This window comes from Oratosquilla oratoria, chromosome 29 (assembly GCF_046742065.1).
Source record: "Oratosquilla oratoria isolate Oo_2021 chromosome 29, ASM4674206v1, whole genome shotgun sequence".
NCBI lineage: Eukaryota > Metazoa > Arthropoda > Malacostraca > Stomatopoda > Squillidae > Oratosquilla > Oratosquilla oratoria.
In genome coordinates this window covers 13,839,973-13,861,756 of record NC_134805.1, presented here as the reverse complement: position 1 = coordinate 13,861,756, position 21,784 = coordinate 13,839,973, and the positions used below count along the sequence as shown (strand labels likewise).

Genomic DNA, 21,784 nt, shown 5'->3' with positions numbered 1-21,784 from the left:
GGATTTGCACCCTGGGAGGACTCGCACCCTCGGAGAACTTTCAAGCTTGAAAGGCTTACTGCCTCGGAGAACTTACGACCTCGGAGGACTTACAGACCCCCCTCTCCAAGACATGTAACATTTCTAAAATGTGTCACCTTTGAAATGGTTTAATTTTTATTAATAGCAGAGTTCTTCTATACTGTCGTAGTGTCCAATTGACAGATAAACTCTACTTTTATTTTTTTTTTTCCAAGTTAACTATAACGTTTTTACGCAAGTGCATATGTTTGTGATTATAGTTTTAGATTTTTTTTCAACCATGGGCGCAATATAGCAATAGAAAATCAATTAATGATTTTGTAAGTTAAAATGTATCAACGTAATATGCAATTTTGTGGGCGGAAATAAAAAAAATATATAACGTTCTTACGCAAGTGTGTGTTGGCATGGTGTATAATACATACATTGTATTATTTCAGTACATTTCTTTATCATTGTATTGTGTATTAAGTATATTTATATTGTATTATATTCTGTGTGTGTTTTGTATATATATTTCTAAATGACGTATTTATTATTTTTATCAAATGCCGCAAGGCTTGGCATGAGTAATCTGGCAACCCTGCATGGGCATTGGGCAGTGTCGAAAGCCAGTTGACACCTGACGTTCACGTCTCCCGCACGCTTGTCTATTGTGTACGTGTCATTTTGTCATTTGGCTATATTATATAAATATTCATTGCCTCTTGAATTTCATTAGCCACCCAGAACATTTGGTGGCAGCGCAAACTTACTAATCTTATTACAAAGACTAGAACTATACTTTCATATGAATAGACTACGAAGTGACTTTGATTTGCGTACCGGCTTATACGTAACATTTTGTGTTCTTGGGCTGTGTTTTCTCCCCATTTTTCGTTCCAGCCAGGTATTTTTAGTGAATATGAACTATTAAAAGACATTATAGTACTTTGGACACTGTGTCTTCAGTTGTATTTCGGCGCAGGCCGGTTGCCGTCAGGTGATTTTTTTCCTGCTATTCCTGGACGCCATCGTCGCCTGTCCTGATCATTGCTCCGTGGGTACCCTCAGCGGAAATTGCGCCTGGATGGTGAATTAGACATTTTATTTCCTCCAGGAGAAGCCAAAGTTAAATCTGTGAAGACCGGTTAAGTGACGCTTCCCTGCTCGAAACCGTGACGTCATAATTTGAATGTTGGAACTGTCGCTGGGCGACTCATGCTTACGTATACGTATTCCAATGCTTATGTTATATGCTTTATATTTTTCATGCTTGTATGATTTATGTAAGTTTTTGGTGACGTCATTTGTGTACTTTGAATTGTTACCCCGGAATGTTAGATTCTCGTCGCCTATACCGTATGTCTATACTTACGTATTGTGCTCTGTTGTAGTATTAAATTTTTGCTATTTACGGTCCTATAATTTTTTTCTCATTATTGATGTATGAATGGCATTAATGTCATTGCTTGTTTCTGTAACTTATGTCATTGTCCGTGTGATTCACTGTTATTATTTTTTTTTACATTTCATATTGGTGTTAGTGTTTTCTTATGCTTCTAAGAAGTGGGACAAAGTTATCATCTCCCACCATGTCTAAATCGAGGCCTTCGTTTCTCAGCCCGACATACTCATCTGAGCCAATGGGAAATAGGGTAACATTACTGCATCAGAATCCAACTGTGGTCCCTTTTTCTGGGATAGACCCTAATTATAGGGCTGCTGTATTTATCCGTCAATGTGAGGACGCAATCGTATAGTCGAATGTTTCGACGGGGCCTGAGAAAATCTCCTTTGTGAGGTCCCAGATTGTGCCACATTCTTTTGCTGCAGAGCTCCTCTCGGCTTCATGTTTAGATCCTAAACTTCTAAACTATGATTATGACACCTTTAGGGCTAATTTTCTTAAAATTTTCGCAGATAATCTTGGTGGTGATGCGTTCCATTGGTGCTTCAAATTGGCTGATACTCTCGTATCCAGACTGGGTACTATGGATTATCGTCGGGCGCAAGCTCGGGCCAGTATCCTTGCAGTTGAGGCATTTGAATCATTGTCCCAGTCGGACTGGGTAGAGAAAGGTAACATTTCCATAGATAGATTTCGCCTTATCGTAGAGTTTCTTCTATATATTCTTTTTTTGGTGCCTTCTGAGAGACGAGCAGCATCTTCTCTCAAGTATAAGCCTGATGACACTCTATTGTCCTTTGCATCACAACTTTCACGTAAACTGGGAGAAGTTCCATCTAGCTCTGTGTATTAGCAATGCTCATCAAAAGGGTCATGTCCCTTATTCTCCTCAAATCCCTCAATCTACAGTTACACCCCCTCCCCTGTTGTGTACTTTTTGTAACAGGTCTGGTCATTCCAGCGATTTTTGTTTCCGCCGTAGGCGCCAGGTACACAAGTCAAAACTGTCCCCTGTTGGTAGGAGTGTACCTACTGTTTCTTCTAATCAATCGCATGACCTTTCCAGAGTAGAGCCTCCAGGTAGACAAAATTATTACCATATTCATGGTCAGTGTAAACATTCGACTGATCAATGTTTCAAGGTTTTGAAACTTAGGGAGGAGACGTCTCACCAGCCTCGTCAATCCCATTTTCCCCAGCGCATGTTTCCCAACCCCAAGAGTTGACCAGCAATGTTCGGTCTCAAATAATTCCTTTTGTGGTTGTTGAATCTTCTCAATTACTTACCTTTCAATTTTTCACTAGGGAAATGCCTATTTCAGTCACTGTAGATACTGGTGCAGAATGTAGTCTGTTAAGTAGAAAGGCTTACTTTGCCTTGCGAGAATTGTATAATCTCCCTTTATCTCCCTTTTGTAATAATTTGCATTCTGTGCAAGGCTCTCCCTTGCTTGTTCTTGGATCAGGTCTTCCTTTACATATTTCCTCGCATGCTACAGTATTCAATGTCACTTTTGCTGTTGTCTCTGGCATTGCCCTTAAGTGTGATTGCCTCCTGGGTATTGATGCTCTTACAGCTCATAGCATAGATATTTCTCCTAGTCGCCGTGTAGTGACTTTCTGCAAAGTTGATATCTCTGCTTCGGATAGGCCAGTTTCTGTTTGTGATTCTTTTGTGCCTGTCCCAATTTCTCAGACCTCTTCCCCTGTTGCTCATTGTGCTGCTGTTGTTGTAGGAGAGCATCTTATTGAACCTTCAAGTTCTGTTCGAGTTCCAGTGCGCGTCTCGGGTGCCCCAATTGGGTCTGACGTTCTCTCTTTGCCCGATTCTATTCGTATTCGTCGGCTTGCCCTAGAAGGAACTCTCTCCACTATTCGTGAGGATCACGTTACCACAGCGATGGTAACCAATGTTACGGGTGCTCCTATTTCTCTCTGTCCTGGCAGTCACTTAGGCTCCTTTGAGGTGGTACGCGTTGCTGCTTTCCAAGATTCTCCTGTTATAACAGCTTCTGTTCTACAATCTCCAACACGTGACCCTGCTCGCGTAGCTTCTGAACTTGCCACATTAGTAGGCGAAACTGATTTTCCTAAAGAGACACCTCGTCTCCTTGACCTGCTAGTTACCCACCGTCAGACCTTGGCTTTACCAGGTGATCCGTTAGGGGTTACGGATCGTATGGTTCATAGAATTGACCTTCAGCCAGGCACTCGTCCTGTTTACGTCCCCTCATACAGGTTGCCTCACTCTCGTCGGCTTATAGCCCAGTCCTTGGTTGACGATTTGTTGAGTGAAGGTGTTGTACAGGAGTCCCACTCCGAGTGGAATTCGCCTCTTCTCCTGGTGCCTAAGAAGGATGGATCTTTTCGTCCTGTGGTTGATTATAGGAAAGTCAATGAGGTCACTCTTCCTGATCATTATCCTCTGCCTATCTTAAGCGAGCTTCTTCAGTCCATTGGCAATGGTAATACAGTGTTCACCACTTTAGATTTAAAAGCAGGTTTTTGGCAGATACCCCTGGAGGAGAAGTCTTGTAAAATCACGGCCTTCTCGACTCCCAATGGGCACTATGAATGGGTTTGCGGAATGCTCCTTTGACTTGCCAGCGTTTAGTTAACTCTATATTTCATGGCTTAATTGGGAATGGACTTTTTGTTTACCTGGATGATTTGATTCTTGTTTCCAAAGATGTGGAGAGCCACTTTTCTAAGTTATCCATGGTTTTGCAACGGTTTGCTGAAGCTGGGTTAAAACTCAACTTACCCAAGTGTTCCTTTTTCAAGGCTAGTATCCAGTTTCTAGGTCATGTTGTAGACAAACATGGTATCCATACCACTGGTGAAAAGATCAAGGCAGTCAGAGACTTCCCTGTACCGAAGTCGGTTGAAAATGTACGGTCCTTCCTTGGACTTGCAGGATATTATCGTGCATTCATTAAAGACTTTGCTTCAATTGCTTCCCCTCTCACTCGCCTTCTCAAGAAGGACTCTTTCCAGTGGCGTGATGTCCATCGGACAAGTTTTGATTCTTTGAAGCTTGCTCTTACTGAAGCACCTGTATTGGCTTTCCCTGATTATAGTATCCCCTTTACTATTTGTACAGATGCTTCTGGTACAGGTATTGGAGCTGTACTTATGCAACAAGTAGAAGGAAGTAGACCTCATGTTATTGCATATGCTAGTCGCATTCTAAACAAACCTGAGTCCCGTTACTCTGTTACTCATTTAGAGGCCCTGGCTGTGGTGTGGGCTTTAAAGCACTTCCGTGATATCATTTTTGGATATCCTATTAGTCTACACTGACCACACTGCTGTCACTCAGCTTTTTCAAGGAAAGAATGTCAGGTCGCCTAGCCAAATGGTTCCTCACGATTGAGGAATTCAATCCAACCCTAAAGCATTTGCCCGGGCGAGCTAATCATGTTGCTGATGCACTTTCACGGAATATCCCTGTTGCTGCTGTTACCGTGATTAATAACTTTTCCCTGCAGGATCTGGTAAAAGCTCGGCGTGAAGACCCTGTCTGGTCTGCTGTCATCTATGCTTTGGAGTCTGGTGATGAATCCACCTTACCAGCTTTACCAGTACCTCTGTACCAATTTTCCCTGCAGGACGGAGTTCTCATTCGCAATGTGGAAGTGTTTGAGCAGGATGTGGCGCAGCTAGTGATCCCTGAGTCTCTAGTTCCCATTGTTTTGTCCCTTGCTCATGATGCCCCTCAGGCTGGTCACCCAGGTCGTGACAAAACTCTGGCTATGACACGGAAGAAGTATTATTGGCCTAAAATGTGACTAGACATTGCCTCTCATGTGGCCCGGTGTAGTTCTTGTGCCCAGAACAAAGGTTCTACGAGCACTGCTCCCATTTTAGAGTACCCTATTCCTTCTCGCCCTTTTCAGACTGTAGCTATAGACCTTTTGCAACTGCCTCGTAGCACACAGGGCTCTGTGTATGTCCTTGTATGTGTGGATCATTTTAGTCGTTTTGTGGTCCTAGCTCCCTTACGTAACAAATCTGCACCAGTTGTAGCACATGCTTTAGTTTCCCATGTGTTGTTTCCATACACCACTCCTTCGGTGCTCCTTAGTGATAATGGGGCTGAATTTAAGAACGAGGTTTTGGCAGGCATTTGTGCACGTTACGGCATTAAACAAACTTTTGTTACTGCTTATCATCTGGCTTCCAATGGGCTCGTAGAGAGGACAAACGGGAAAATTTTGGAGATCTTACGTCACCTTGCTAGTCATTTTCATGAGTCTTGGGAGGATTGGCTTCCCCATGTTAGTGCTTGTATCAACAGCACCATAAACACTTCCACGGGAAAAACGCCCCACTATGTTGTCTTTGGATCAGAGAAATGACTCCCTTATGACATGCTTGACAGTCCTGCTCGTCCCCTCTACAATGTGGATGACTACAGTAAACTTCAGGATCATGTGCTGCATGATATTTATGCGTCTGTTAAGGACAAACTTGTTATTTCCAAGACTGACATGTTAAAACACCAACATGGTCGTGCTAAGCCTGTGAACATCATTGTTGGGGATCATGTCTTTAGGAGCATGCCGGACCGCCAATCCAAACTAAATTGTAAATTCACAGGTCCCCTTTTAGTAACAGAACAGCTCCATCCCAACAAATTCAGGGTTTTTGACCCATCTACGGGTCTTAGTGAGATTTGCCATTCTGACAGGCTTAAAAAGACGCAGGTGCCCATACCTGCATTCACCCAACCTCCCCCAACACTCAATGTTCCCATTCTATCACCCATTGTGGGCCACTCGTATCATCTACGTTCACGAAGTGCTAGACCTTGATGGTCGAGTGAGCCTCTTGTATGTATTTTTGTGTATTTGTATGTAATTGGATTGTGAAGTTTTGTACCCCTAGCCCGTACTATTGTAAATTGTGTATTTTCTTGGGCGCAGACTCATTTGGGTTTAGCGTACCTGTGGTAGGGGATGTACATACATACATATACCAAGGCTTTTTCCCCCTTCCAAGGGAGGTAGCCAAAAAGGGAAAGGCATAAAAACACTCCCACCCATTTCATCCCTAAATACACTCCACACCCCTCCCACCCTTCCTCTCATCTGAGCACCTCCTGGATGACGGGTCATCCCTGCACCCTGCCCACCCCCCTGGGTCAGAAGCAGTGTCGCAAGACACAGTACATCCACAGCAAGGCCGCTTCATTTAATCGGCGACCCCCCCTCTCCGTCCCCCTTTGCATATAAGGAGAGGACGGGGAGAAATCCCTTCGGGCTGCGTCAAAATTTACTCGCACATACTACCCCACCCCCCCGCCCATTCCTCCTCAGGGGATGTAATCTTTGTTATATTTGCAAACTTATTTTTCTGCCAATGGTGTTTTGTTCTTCCCATTGTCCTATGTCTATTGTCTAATTCATGTGTATTTTGTATTGTTTCATATTTCATGTCCCAGACATCCGGCAATTGTCCTATGTATTTTTTTTACTGGCGCCAGTACATTTCTTTATCATTATGTATGTGTATTTGTGTATAAACTTCTTGTATTTCTTGTGTTTGTATATGTTGGTTATTCATTCAATTATGTATATGTATTTGTGTAATGTTTAGGGTGTGCTTAAGTTCCATGTGTGCCACACTTCTGTCTGCCACTTGTGCGTGTAGTTTGTGTGTGGCTTGCCTGTATTTGTACTCTGCCTCGGTCAGTTTTTTTTTCTTGGTTGCTCGGTGTGGGCACCGAGGGCACGGGCCGAGCGATGTGTTGGCATGGTGTATAATACATACATTGTATTATTTCAGTGCATTTCTTTATCATTGTATTGTGTATTAAGTATATTTATATTGTATTATATTCTGTGTGTGTTTTGTATATACATTTCTAAATGACGTATTTATTATTTTTATCAAATGCCGCAAGGCTTGGCATGAGTAATCTGGCAACCCTGCATGGGCAGTGTCGAAAGCCAGTTGACACCTGACGTTCACGTCTCCCGCACGCTTGTCTATTGTGTTCGTGTCATTTTGTCATTTGGCTATATTATATAAATATTCATTGCCTCTTGAATTTCATTAGCCACCCAGAACAAGTGCATATGTTTATAATTATTGTTTTAGAGGTATTTTTTGTTTCAACCATGGGCGCAATATAGCAATAGAAAATAAATTAATAATTTTGTAAATTAAAATGTATCAATGTAATATGCAATTTTGTGGGCGGAAATGAAGAAATACCTTGCTACAAGCAAATAGATTTGGCTAATGAACGAAGTCGGTAGCATAGAATCGGGATGCCATCTTGTCTGTCAATTGACGGCCTCGGTACTTCCGACGGTACCTCGCCAGGTACATTTTCTTGAAGGAATGTTATGGAGCGGAGATACATGCAGTCCTTCAAGCTGCAAGAACTTTGTATACCTTGCAAGCTGAGAGAGTGGTTGAAAAGCCCGCCAACGTCTCTCACGACGACGACAACGAGGACGAGCCGGATGACATTTAATGTGCAGGTAATTATTTATTAAACATAGGTTAGGTTAGGTTAGACGAATTTATCATCCTTTCATTTCTAAGACGTCGGCATCTATCATAAACATGGCATACCATTCATCCGACACGACTTCGTTACTTACCAAATCTGTTTTAGCACCTTTTTTGTATCTTATTTCCACTCGCAAAATTATAATTTACAAAATTAATAATCAATTTTCTATTGCTATATTGCGCCCATGGTCGAAACTAAAAATTTACCGTAGAAACTCAGTCGTTTATGTAAGCTTGCATTATGCGCACGCGTGACAATCGGACAATCTATATGTTCTGATACCGGTAAAATTTTACTTTCGACCTTTGTTTGAATATAGCAATACAAAATTAAATAGTAATTTTGTAAATTAAAATGTATCAACGTAATATGCAATTTTGTGTGCGGAAATGAAAATAAAAATACGTTGCTACAACAGATTTCTTAAGTAACGAAGTCGTGTACGACGAATGGTACGCCATGTTTGTTGTGGTAGATGCCGACGTCGGAGTAATGAAAGAACGATAAATTTGTCTAAAACTAAACTAACCTAACCTAACCTGTGTTTAATAAATCATTACCTGCAAATTAGATATCATCCGGCTGGTCCTCGTCGTCGTCGTCGTCGTCGTCGTGAGAGACGTTGGCGGGCTTTTCAACCACTCAAAGCTTTTGTATGGCTATATTCCTCCAATGGTCGAAAGTAAAATTTTACCGGTTAGGTTAGGTTTAGTTTAGTTTACTTTAGTTTAGTTTAGACAAATTTATCGTTCTTTCATTTCTCCGACGTCGGAATCTACCATAACAAACATGGCGTACCATTCGTAGTACACAACTTCGTTACTTAGAAATCTGTTTTAGCAACTTTTTTTATTTTCATTTCCGCACACAAAATTGCATACTACGTTCATACATTTTAATTTACAAAATAACTATTTAATTTTGTATTGCTATATTTCAACAAAGGTCGAAAGTAAAATTTTACCCTAAAATTTTGTGAGTAAAGTTTTGAAATAAAGGTAAATATCTGATCATTTTTGTGTGAATGGGTCTTGTAAATCGCCAGATTATAGTGTGACCTATCCGCGGGTCAACCACAAATAACCACTTTGACAACCACAAACCAGCGGTGCGCCCTATCCACTGGTGTGACCTATACGCGAGTATATACGATAGTAAGCCTCTTCAATACGAGTCCAATTTTCATGGGCAGCTTTAGGTGCTTGGTGTGTAATGATGCATCACAATACTCACATTATAAAATATAAAGTTACAGCTATTACACTCATTCTTTCATTCTGAATGGTAATAACCACAGAAAATATGATCAGGCCAGTTCATAGCATATGGGGGCTACTCAGCTACAACTACAAAATGAATATACCGGTAATCAAACCGCCAATGCCACCATTCTCATATACCCATGACGCCTACATAAGCGCCATCATATCAACGGGGTTAAAGAATGTAGAAAACGACTAGCAGACAGGATCTACAGTCTCATTACATGTTCATTGAAAGAAGGCAGCGTGTGAGTAAAGCAATGTACTCCTTGCACTTGATTATGATGATAGTTAAACACCCATGTGCTATTCATATCTTGCCTATCTTTGTTGTAGGAACACCTTCAATTAATCCCACTCCCCTTTCTTTAAAATCTCTCCAACAAGATCAAACTTGCCTTAAAAATAGTTTTATGGTTTTAAACAGGGCATTTTTTTTCTTTTAAGCTTTTCCATGAATTTGTGCAGTAATGTGGAAAAATATATTTCTTGATGTATTTTATACATGTAGTAAATTTCAGTGTGTTTCCATGGCACCTTCCCATCTGAATCCATGAAATCTACTCTAGCAATTTCATCCACCCCTTTCACTAACCTGAATAATGCAATCATGTCACCTTTCTCTATTCTTTTAATAATACCCAGTCCGATATTTCTAATATTTCCTTGTTAGTTGATTTGGCTGCTGGTCTTTGTATTCTCTCAGCCTTACTGGTATTCTCCCACGTGTATTTCATACATTTTGTTTACATACAAAAATTATTACAATAGCCAAAATTAGTCTCGCAAAGATAAAGTAATATCACTTACGTTAAGAAGTTTCTGAAGCCATTCTCTTTAAATGTTGTCCCCTTTCCATGTGCCTCGGTCATCATCAACAGAACTGAAATGAAAAGGAATGAAATGGGTTAGAGCACATGGAACCTTCAAGTACAATCAATATTCAACTGGGAGCCAAGGGGATTGGAATAACTTGCCTAATTTTATTTGCCTAATTGTAGTATATAAGGAGCAATATTCATGGGCTCCCGTCTCTTACTCTCGAGTCATCATGTACAGCTTCAAGTTCATGTTTGGATCCAACTTAGGCTATTCTTTATTGTTCTCCAATTATCATAGTGTTTATATTCATATTTATGTATGGTTCTAGCACCACTGCTACTCCAAGTACTAATGCATTTGTATGGAAAACTGTTTCTTCACATCCTTTTGGTATTTAGTCTTTTGTCAATCTAGTCTACTCCCTTCACTGACCTGAACACCATAATAAAATCACCTTTTTCTCTTTGATTTTTCAATGTTAGAAGATCCAGTACAGATCTCTTATATGGTTTATCTATCCAGCTTTTTCCCCCTTACAAGGAAGGTAGCCCAAAATCAAAGGCATAAAAACCACTATCACCCATTCCATCCCCCACATACTCCACTCTAATCCATCCCATTCCCTCCTTATCTTGGCTCCTCCTGGATGATGGGTCATCCCAGCATCTCAGCCACTGCCCAGGGTCAAAAGCAGTGTTGCAAGACACAGTACATCCACAGCAAAGCTGCTTCATTAAATAGGCAACCCCCCATCTCCATCCCCTCATGCAGAAAGGGAGAAGACGGGGAGAAATCCCTTTGGGCCGCATCAATTTATTTTTCACACGCTCCCTCACCCCCATCCCCCACCCACTCCCCCTCATGCATCACAGCATCATCCATACACAACCTTCTCCACTCACCCCTATCTTCTGTCCTCTCCCATCCTTCCTCAACAGACATTCTTCTCTTTCCCAAAGCCCCTTTTACCTCATCTTTCCATCTCATCCTTGTTTACCCCCTCATGTTCACTCCCTCCACATCTACCTTCCACACTTTTACTAATCTTCACTTATTCTTTCCATATGTCCAAACCATCCCAATACTCTTTCATCAACCCTATCTCCCAACTCCTTTTCCACTCCCGTCCTCCTCACCTCATTTTGCACTCTATCTAGCCTGGTAACCCCTATCATACTTCTCAGGCACCTCATCTCAAACACATTCAAACTCATCTCTTATGTTCCATGTTTCTTCCCTGTACAGTACTGCTGGCACAATCCCTCCTTCATAAAACCATCTCCTCCTAGCATCTATTCCCAATTGTCTATTTCTCATTACACTTTTTAATCCCCCAAGGCATTTACCGGTACTCACTTTTCTCAATCTACATTCTACCTCTACCTCCACTCCTCCCTTTCTCACTACATTCGCACCCAACAATCTAAAACTATCTACTTCCTTCATTCCCTCTCCCTTAATACTCACCTCCAGTCTGCTGCCACTTTCTCCCCTTGTACATCTCATCACCTTACTTTTACCCACATTTATCTTCAACTTCCTTCTTTCACACACCTTCCTAAATTCTTTCACTAACTTCCTCAATCCCTCTGATCCTGCTAAAAGTAGTGTCGTCAGCAAACAACAACTGGCTTATCTCCCACTTTTCTACATTTTCTTTAAACATCTCCAATCCCCAACCCAATACCCTTGCATTTACTTTGTGCACCACCCCATCCATGTATGAATTAAACAGCCAAGGTGACATAACACATCCCTGACAAAGTCCCACCTTTTCCTCAAACCACTCACTCTCTCCATTTCTGATTCTAACACAAACTCTACTACTTATTAAAACACTTGACTGCTCTTAAAAACTTTCCTCCTATATTATATATCTACAATACCTCACACAGTGCCTTCTTGTCTACCCTGTCATAAGCCTTTTCCAATTCCATAAAAGCCCAAAAAACATCCATACCTTTTCCTAAAGCTTTCTCACATATCTGCTGTACCACAAAAATCTGATCTACGCAACCCCTACCTGTTGTAAACCCACACTGTTCCTCACCAATTACTCCCTCTGTTCCTCTCCTAATCTTCTCAATCAAGACCCTCCTATAAGCCTTCCCAATTACACTCAACAAACTGATCCCTCTGAAACTATTACTCACACTTGTCCCCCTTTCCCATTGTAAAGTGGAACTATACAAGCACTCCTCCAGTCCTCCAGTACTCTACCCTCACTGAAACAAACATTGAATAACCTCACCAGCTAGTCCATCATAATTGTACCTCCTTTTTTCAGACATTCTGCATGACATCCATCCAACCCAGGTGCCTTACCTGCTCTCATCATCTTTACAACTGCCTTCACTCCATCTTTCCTTATTTCTCCTCCATTTTCATCACTCATCACTCTCATTTTCTTAGTGCTTCCCACTGCAACTACCTTTCATCTTCCTATCCTCCTGCACATTTAGCAACTCCCTAAAATATTCTACCCACCTTCCTCTCACTGCCTTCTCTTCCATTATCATCTCTCCATCTGCACCTTTTACCTTTTCTTCTCTACTTGATTCACTTCCCCTTCCTCACTTAATTTCTTTCCAAATCATCTTTTTTTTTTTTACTTTAAAATTTTTCTGTCATACTCTTACCCCATTTCACATCTACTCTCCTCTTTGCCTCCTTTATCTTATTCTCTCTTCTCTTTTCTTTGTACCTCTCATGTGATTCTCTTGTCCTATTTTGTAACCAATCTGTGAAAGCTTACTTCTTCTCTTCTACCTTATTTGCTTCCTCATCCCACCATTCACTACCCTTCCTTCATTCCCTCTCTTCCTCCTTGTCCCACACACCATCTTTGCACACCTTGTGACTCCCTCCTTGAACCATCCCCATTCCTCCTCCACTCCTAGTTCTACTCTATCCTGCACTCCCACTCCTCTCTCAGCTTCTTCTTGTACTCCTCCTTTTCTTTCTCATTTAAGCAGTTCACTCTAAGTACCTCTCTACCTTCTGTCCTTTTCCTCTTTCTCCATCTATCCTCCACTCAAAACTTACTTTCCACCAAAAGATTATCTGATATTTCCCCACTCTCTCCCCTTAGAACATGTACATCCTTAACTCTTCCTACTATACCCCTGGTCACCACTATATAGTCCATTAACGCTCTATCTACCACCCTTTCATCCACCACCCTCTCCCATGTTTCCTTATGCTTGACTTTCTTCCTGAACACTGTATTTGCTATCATCAACTCTCTTTCTAGACATATATCCATCATCAACTCTCGACTACAATTTTTTCCTGGAACTCCACATTTCCTAATCACTCCATCTATTGGTTCATTTCCTACCCTAGCATTAAGGTCTCCCAATACTACTACATTGACATTTCTCCCTAATCCCTCTACGCATTCATTTAAATCTATCCAAAAAGCCTTCCTTTCCTCTACACTCTTCTCACTACCAGGCCCATATGCACTTACAAAGACCCACATCTCCCTAGTTTCACCTTCATCCACATAAACCTAGAAGAAGCCTCCTTCCACTCCACTACACATTTACCTATCTATTCACTTACTAGCATAGCCACCCCTTCTCTCTTTTCCTCTTGTCACTCTTGAGATTTTCCCAACTACACTCCCAAACTCAGTCACCCCTCCCTTTCAACTTAGTTTCACTCAATGCCTTCTTCTCACAAACATACTGCCTATCTCCCAGCATTGTATTCTAGTCTTAACATTATAAGGAATCTGCTTTTCTCTTTCAAACAATCCAAACAAAAGTTTATCTGTTCTAGCAAAAAAAAAAAAAAAAAAATCACCCCTCCCTTTCAACTTAGTTTCCACCAATGCCAATACATTCATCTTTCTTCTCACAAACATACTGCCTATCTCCCAGTATCGTATTCTAGTCTTAACATTGCAAGAAATCTGCTTTTCTCTTTCAAATAATCCAAACAATGGTTTATCTGTTCTAGTAAAAAAAAAAATCTACCAAGCAAAAAAAAAAAAAAGCCTGAATCTTCTAACAACAATGAGTAGAGCTAACTCCTTTTTATCCAATTGAAAATAATTCAGTTTAGATTTTGACGATTTCTTGCAAGCGAATTTGTTTTTTCTTTGCCGTCTACCTTTTGTAATGACACACATCCAATTCCAGTCAGAAATGCATCAATCTCTACAGTTAAAGAACTTTCTCCATCAAAATTATCCAAAACTGTAGATTCAGTAAAATCACTCTTAATACCTTCAAAAACTTCCTGATAGACTTGTATTCCATTGGAATTTTACACCTTTCTTTGAAAAATCATACAAGGGAGATAGTTTTGATGATTTTTTTTTTTTTTTTTTTTTTTTTTTGCAATAGCAGGTTATCAGCCCTAGAAAAGATTGCAATTCTTCTATAGAAGTAGGACATGGACAATCGAGAATAGCTTTTATTCTCTTTGCTGGAGGTTTTACTCCCTCCTTCACCAGATATATGGTGTCACAACATTGGCATAGTGACACACTGCCCAGTGCTTCCCATTTTCTTTCATCTCTTTTCAGCCCCTTTGACTATTACTTTTCCTCTGCTCTATGGAAGTGCTGGAAGTCTCAAGGCCTCCATTAACTACTTCATGCTATTTTTGCTCCCCCTTCTCCCCAGCAACTTTTGTGAGAGTTTAGATATAATTGGTTGCAGTGCCTTATTGAGTCTAAGTATCTTCTGCTCAGGAATCTCCCCCCCCCCTCACTTTCCAAGATGACTTTGCAGGCTTATGCTCTACGTCATCACAGGTGTTATGATGTTAAAATTGAAATGTCTCAACTTATCAATTAGTTTAATCAATTTTTCATATTACATTTTTGTATCCTTGTAATTTGTGATTGCAATTGGTGCATTTTACCTATGTATTACCATTTGATCTTATTTCTCATTGTTTTGGTTGGAGGGTCCGCTGCATTGCATACCCCCCCCCCCCCCCGCCTGCATGCTTGCCACTTATTGTTTAGGCTAGTAATTATGCTAGTTAGGATCATGTCTTTCTTGTAACTAGTAACAACCTCACAAGACTATTAGAATTACCTCAACTTCTGCCCAGACATTGCATCACATTCCTCTCACAAACTAACGATTGGAAAAATGCTCGCCAAAAAGCAGTGTACTGTATTTACCTAGTTGTATTTTATGGGAAGGGGAGCTATGCTCATGGTGTCCCGTCTTCATATCTCATTTTATCTAAACTATTTTTAAATTCATGTATTGTTTTTGCACACACCACTTTCTCATCTAACTTGTTCCAACTGTCTATTACTCGGTGAGGAAAGCTGTTCTTTTTCAGATCTCTTCTATAGCTGTCTTTCTTGATTTTCTTTCCGTGTCCTCTTGTATTTCTATCATCCCATTTTATTAGATTCTCTCTATCAGTAATTTCTATGCTTTTCATGATTCTGTAAATAGCTATCAAATCCTCTCTCTCTTCTTTGCTCCAGTGTCTGTAGTTCAAGTTTTGCTAGTCTCTCTTCATATGATAGTTTTGAGAGTGTTGGTGCCAATTTTGTAATTGCTCTTTGTATTCTTTCAAGTTTTTTAATAAATTTTTTTGTACTTGGTGACCACATCGTTACTGCATATTCCAATCTTGGTCTTATCAGAGTGATTAGAATTTTCTTCACCATTTCTTCATCCAGGTATGTAAATGCAACTTTGATTGTTCTTATTAAATTACAAGTTTCTCCAAAAATCTTATATGTTTCTCAGGTGTGCCTTATACTTAGTGCTGCTAGTATCACGTTGTGGCAGTAGGCATATGACACTCCCATAAAGCACGTCCTCTGAGGATCTCGTAACATCGCCAGGGAATAAAATCACCACGAACATGAACAAAATATTCTTGTCGTTGGCCATCGCCAATCACATTACAGTGACTAGTTTTTAAAGTGTCCCCAGAAACTTACAGAAACAAAAAAATGTACTCTGTGATGTGCCCAGAAATCAGAATCTACAAGTTCATTTTGGGTTCATTGCCAACCCCACTCCAGTGATTCAGTGCATTGAACTTGCATGTTCAGGAAAATAGACTTCTAAAGTGTGAATGAAGTACATAAAAATCAATGAATTTGGGGAAATGAAATCCTTGGGCTCGATTTCCCTCCCCCACACATGTTCAATGCTACTGATGGAGGACAGGCGTGATTCCCGCCACCCCTGTGTGATGCATGGATCCACGAATATCGAGAGCATCCTGTTCAACTGATGGCATCCACTCATTTGAAGATATCACCAGTCAGTGTACTATTACAGGAGAGAACAAAGGAATAATCAGAGGTATCATAATATTTTATGGGCGGTGGGCAGGTGGGCAGGGTGCAGGGATGACCCGTCATCCAGGAGGTGCTCAGGTGGGAGGGGTGTGGAGTGTATGTAGGGATGAAATGGGTGGGAGTGTTTTTATGCCTTTCCCTTTTTGGCTACCTCCCTTGTAAGGGGGAAAAAGCCGTGGTATATGTATGTATATATGTATGTATATATGTATCATAATATTTTAGCTAGATCTTAGAGTGCGCAGGGCTAGCCAGGTAGGAAGTCTCCAACCAAATATGTATGTTGTATCTTGCCCAGTTAGTTGATAAGTGAATCACTGTGAAATTATTTTCATGATAGATTTACTGAAGATAAAACTTGTTGAATATCAATAGCATGCCACTGATTGTGGCGACATCTTAATAATAAAATCACTGTAGTAATTTCTGTTCAATTAGCCCTAGGACTGTGATTTACACGAGTTTGCTCCCCCTTTGAGAAACATTTCTCTGGTCTTTCGAAATTACATGCGCGGCTTGAAGGGAACATGCATGGCTTGAAGGGAACATGCATGGTCCCAGCCAGAGTCCCAAATTTCCTAGACTTTGGCTTCCAACTGCAGCTATCCTCCTCCAATTTCCCAATGTATTTACCTAGATGCATTTACCTAGTTGTATTTTATGGGACGAGAGCTATGCTCGCAGTGACCCATTTTTGTATCTCTTAATGTCTAGTTTTTTCTTAAAATCATGTATAGTTCTGGTATTTACTGTTTCTCTGTTTAGTTTGTTCCAAAGAATTCAGTTTTGTATGAGAATTCTCATGCACCTCAACCAACCCCTTCTCCTTCCACTGTCCAGGAATTTCAGGACATATGGTAACCAAGATACTCAGTAGATCTAGCATTCAAAACAGTTTTACCTTTATTCATTTGGACATTATGTTCTGCCAAGAGTTTTAAACTCTTCTCAATTTTGTATCATGTTCTACTTGAGTAGTACCATAAATGATTATATCATCTAAATATGCAGCGACACCATCCAATTTGGCAAAATTTTCCACAAGGAATCTCTGAAAAATACCATATGAAGATAACTCAGTGTTTATATTTAAGCAATCCTTTATAAGTATTAATTACTAAGCAATCTTGGCTTTGTTCTTCTACAGGTATTTGTAGATATGGATTCTACAAATCTTTTTTGAGAACAAGGTTCCTTTACCTTCTACAGTTAATAATAATTCAATCTTTGGTAATAAATATTTTTCACAATGAAGGTTTTTATTCACAACTTTAAAATATCCACAAATCCTCATTTCTACCTTGTTTTCTTTCAAAACAGGAACAATGGAAACTGCCCATTCACTAAGTGAGATAAATTCTATCATACCATCATGTACCAGTCTCATTAGGGCATCTTCAATCATTCCCTTATAAGCATGTGGAACAGTACATGCTTTCAAAAATATTGCCTTCACATCATTTGTAAGATACAATCTAGCCAAAACACCTGAAATGGGTTTACTAATATGTACACCATAGTTACTAATCATGCCTTCTGCCTTTACCTTGCCCATTCTCTTAAATCTAGATTCATCATCTATACCAGCAAGATAAAAACCCATATTATTCATCAAGTCATGTCCACATAAATTTATTAGAATCAACAAAATGAAAGGGTTGTACAGCATTATATCTATTATACTGAACCTGAACTACTACTTTACCTAAAACCTCTATATTTCTATTATCATATGCAGTAAAGTTCTTATAACATAATTCCATGGATTCATATTCTTTGGTCAAAGTTAACATAGTAGGATTACTGTCCACCTCAAATAGTGCTACTCCAGTATCCAACCAGAAATAAACTTCATTATGATGGAGAGCACCAATATGTTCTTTTTCAGTTAACATTTCATCATCATTAACTTCATCACCATCATTCAGAACCTTGATGGCTTTCTTGCTTCTGCCCTTTCCATTAAACCAAGCAGGAACTGGTTTTTTCCTCTTTACACACTTTGTCAATGACCTTTCTTATGGCACAAATTACAACTAAGGTTTTGAAACCTACAAAACCTACTATCATGTGGATAGCCAATGTCTACAAACTTTCATCACCAATTTAATCTCTGGCTGTGACTTTGTGGTCTCACTAACATATCCTTTTTCTATTTTTTTTTTTGTTTTTTTCTTTTTCCAAAACTTTAACTGAGTTCATGTTCTTTAAATCTATGTCCAAGGCTACTTCATTTTCCACTGCCATAAACAATTGGTCTCACTCTCAGAGCTGGGTGGATTACTTGTTGCATTCCTAGGTGTGTTCCTTGGTGTCCTGACTGACACATGTAGGACACCGAGAAATGCACCTAGGAACTCACCAAAGAACATGCCCAACTCTGCTCACTCTGGAATCTAACTGCCATCCAAATGCACAATCATTGGCTAGCTTTTTTAGGTCTGCATATAACTCATTTACAGGCTCCTCCTTCCTCTTTCTCCTTTATTGGAATACCAAAAGGCTCCTATGATAGGAAAATTTGACTACATAGTGTGCTTTCAGCAAAGAAACAATATCGGGTAATTCTGCCACAGATTATTTGGAACATTAAAAATTTCTGCTCTTTTTTAACCTAATATTCTTCTTTTCACAATCTTCAGTAAATAGACAAGTTACCAAGATTTGCCTCTTAATAGGTTAATCCACAGATTCAACTTAATTTTTGACAGATCAAATGGATCAATTTCCGACTGATTTTCCATTTTTAAACAATCCAAACAAACATACCAAAATGTCAATGCACATACTATGTTCATATATGAATACTTAATTCAAAAACCTTGAATCTATAGCAAGTCCAGATGATTCAGTCCTAAATCTTTCAGCAAGACTGCATCAAACAATCATCACTGGATGCTTGAATTCTTTAGAATCTATACTGTATACCAGCTGACATGCTTCATGACATCAAAAAACCGTATTCGCTCTCCTATTACATCAACCTGCTCACTTAAAATGCTGTTTCTGTATTTCCACTATACAGAGCACTGTTGAATTCTCATCACTATTCTAATTCTTGTTGCCACTCTTATGTTTATGGGTTGATTGAGTGATTAATAATAGCTGATAGGTCCTTAGCTTCTCTTTACTATGACCACTCGGTTGGGATCTCAAATATAAACGAAACCACATGGTTCCTGACAATCACACCAACAAGCTCATCCAGTTGCAGCAGGGTCACAAAACACCAGAGTGTGGAAAGCTACACTTCCTGATGTCTTTTAAACAAGTTTGCTTTAGAATTTTTTTACTACGACCTCATGTCAATCTTTCTTCTCATACCAGTAATTCTTTTCTCCTTAAACCTTTTTCCAGTTTAGATATCATTATCATGTCGCCTCTTTCTTCACTCTTCCAATGTGGGAAGTCCCAGTTTCCTTAATCTTTCTTCATATATCTTGTCACTTAGACCAGTTGCCTCTGAGTATTTCAGTCTAGGGTGTATCAAGCTTTCAATTAGTTTCTTAATCATGTTCAAGGAAGAGTGCCTGAGGACTGGAAGAGTGCCTGTATAGTTCTGCTTTACAAGGGACAGTGGGACAACTGTGAGTGTAGTAGTTTCAGAGGGATTAGTTGAGTGTAGTCAGGAGGGCTTATGGGAGGGTTTTAACCTAGAGGATTGGGAGAGGTACAGAGGGAAAAATTGGAGAGGAAAAGTGTGGGTTTAGTAGGAGTTGTGTGGATCAGATTTTTGTGGTAAAGCATATATGTGAGAAAGCTTTAGGAAAACATGAGGATTTTTTGGGGGGCCTTTATAGAGAAGTGGGAGGTGAGCTAGTTGTTGTTTGCTGACAACACTGCACTTGTGGCAGAATCAGAGGAATGATTTAGGGAGTTGACTGAGCAAGGGAAGGTATGTGATAGGAGAAAGTTGAAGGTAAATATGAGTAAAAGTAAGGTGATGAGATGTACAAGGGTAGAGGGTGGCAGTGAATTGAAAATAAGTCTAAAAGGAGAAAGGCTGGAGGAAGTGGATAACTTTAGGTATTTGGGGTCACATGTGGTAGGAAAGGGAGGATTGGAGGTGGAGTTAAATTGTAGATTGAGAAAAGCTTAGGAGGATTAAAAAGAGTTATGAAAAATAGGCAACTAGGAATGTGTGCAAAGAGGAGATTGTATGAAGGGGTAATTGTGCCAAAGGTATCATATGGAGCAGAGACTCTGAATTTAAAAGGCAATGGTAAAAGTTTAAATGTGTTTGAGATTAAATGTCTGAAAAGTGTGGTAGGGGTTACTAGGTTGGAGAGAGTGAGAAAAGAGGAGGTGAGTGGGAGAGCAGGAGTGGAAAAGGAGATGGCAGATAGACCTGATGAAAGATTATCAGGATGGTTTGGACACGTGGAAAGAATGAGTGATGAAAGATTAGTAAAGGGTGTGGAAGGCATAGGTGGAGGGAGTGAATTTGTGAGGATATCAGATGATGAGAGAGATGGATGGGGTGAAGGGGACACTGAGCAAGAGGGGAATGTATTGAGCAAGGAAGGGAGAAGGCAGGAGATACAGATGAGTGGAGAATGTGTATGGACGATAATGTTAGGCAAGGAAGGGAGGGATGGGGGGTAGGGGGTGCTTGTGTGAATGGAATTTTGATACACCCCAAAGGAATTTCTTCCTATCTTCTCTCTTTTTCTGCACGAGAGAATGGAGAGGGGGGTTGCTAATTAAGTGAAGCAGCCTTGCTGTGGATGTACTGCATCTTACTGCATTGCATTTGACCCATGGGAAGTTGGTGGATGCAGGGATGACCCATCATCCAAGAGGAGGTAAGATGGGAGGGGTGGAGGAAGGGAATGAAATGGGTGGGAATAGGTATGTGCCTCTGGCTTGATTACCCCCCTTATAAGGAGGAAAAAAGCTCTTGGTGTATAAACAGATGTCCTCATCATGTATTTTTCAACAGATTATAGGTCTCCTGTTATTTTTCTTGTGTGTTTTAGACGATGGCTGTCTTTGATTATGGTACTGAGGTCCTTTTCCTCCTAGGCCTTTATCATTATTTCCTTTCTCATTTTGTAGTCCAATGTCATTTTTTTGTGGTTTGGTCCATTTCTAAAATTATGCTTTTTTTTTTTTGTTAAAATTAATTTTCCACTCTTGATTTCACTCGTACACTTTATTCAGTTCCTTTAATAATATCATACATTCCTCCTTGTTTCTCACCCTCTTTATCTTTACATCATGAGCAAATAAGTTTGCAGCTATTTATTCAATTTGTCATATCAATTATACAGCCTACAAAGAACACTACAGAAGCCAAAATTGACTCCTGTAGTGCAGTTGGTTACTTTTCTTCCATCTGACTTTTTATCTCTCATTACTGTTTTCACACATTTGTCCTTTAAAAAATCTTTTAGCCATTCTAATATGTTTCCAGAGGCCTCCTATGTTTTCTAATTCCTATATCAATCTCTTGTGTGGTACAT

The 21,784-nt window shown here is 40.0% G+C and overlaps 1 protein-coding gene and 1 long non-coding RNA gene across 6 annotated transcripts in view; one reads left to right on the top strand and one right to left on the bottom strand.

Annotated features, from left to right (window-relative positions):
* Nucleotides 1–21,784, bottom strand: part of LOC143040605 (uncharacterized) — a 535,837-nt gene that overhangs the window by 440,577 nt on the left and 73,476 nt on the right. For all 5 annotated transcript variants that reach the window (XM_076211732.1, XM_076211736.1, XM_076211735.1 and 2 more), the window contains exon 3: nt 10,013–10,085. In XM_076211732.1, the coding sequence (XP_076067847.1) occupies nt 10,013–10,085 (73 nt within the window). The remainder of the gene's footprint in view (nt 1–10,012; nt 10,086–21,784) is intronic.
* Nucleotides 1,961–16,861, top strand: LOC143040613 (uncharacterized). The gene is made up of 2 exons (XR_012967728.1): nt 1,961–2,082; nt 15,757–16,861. It is a non-coding gene; the product is annotated as an uncharacterized LOC143040613 (long non-coding RNA).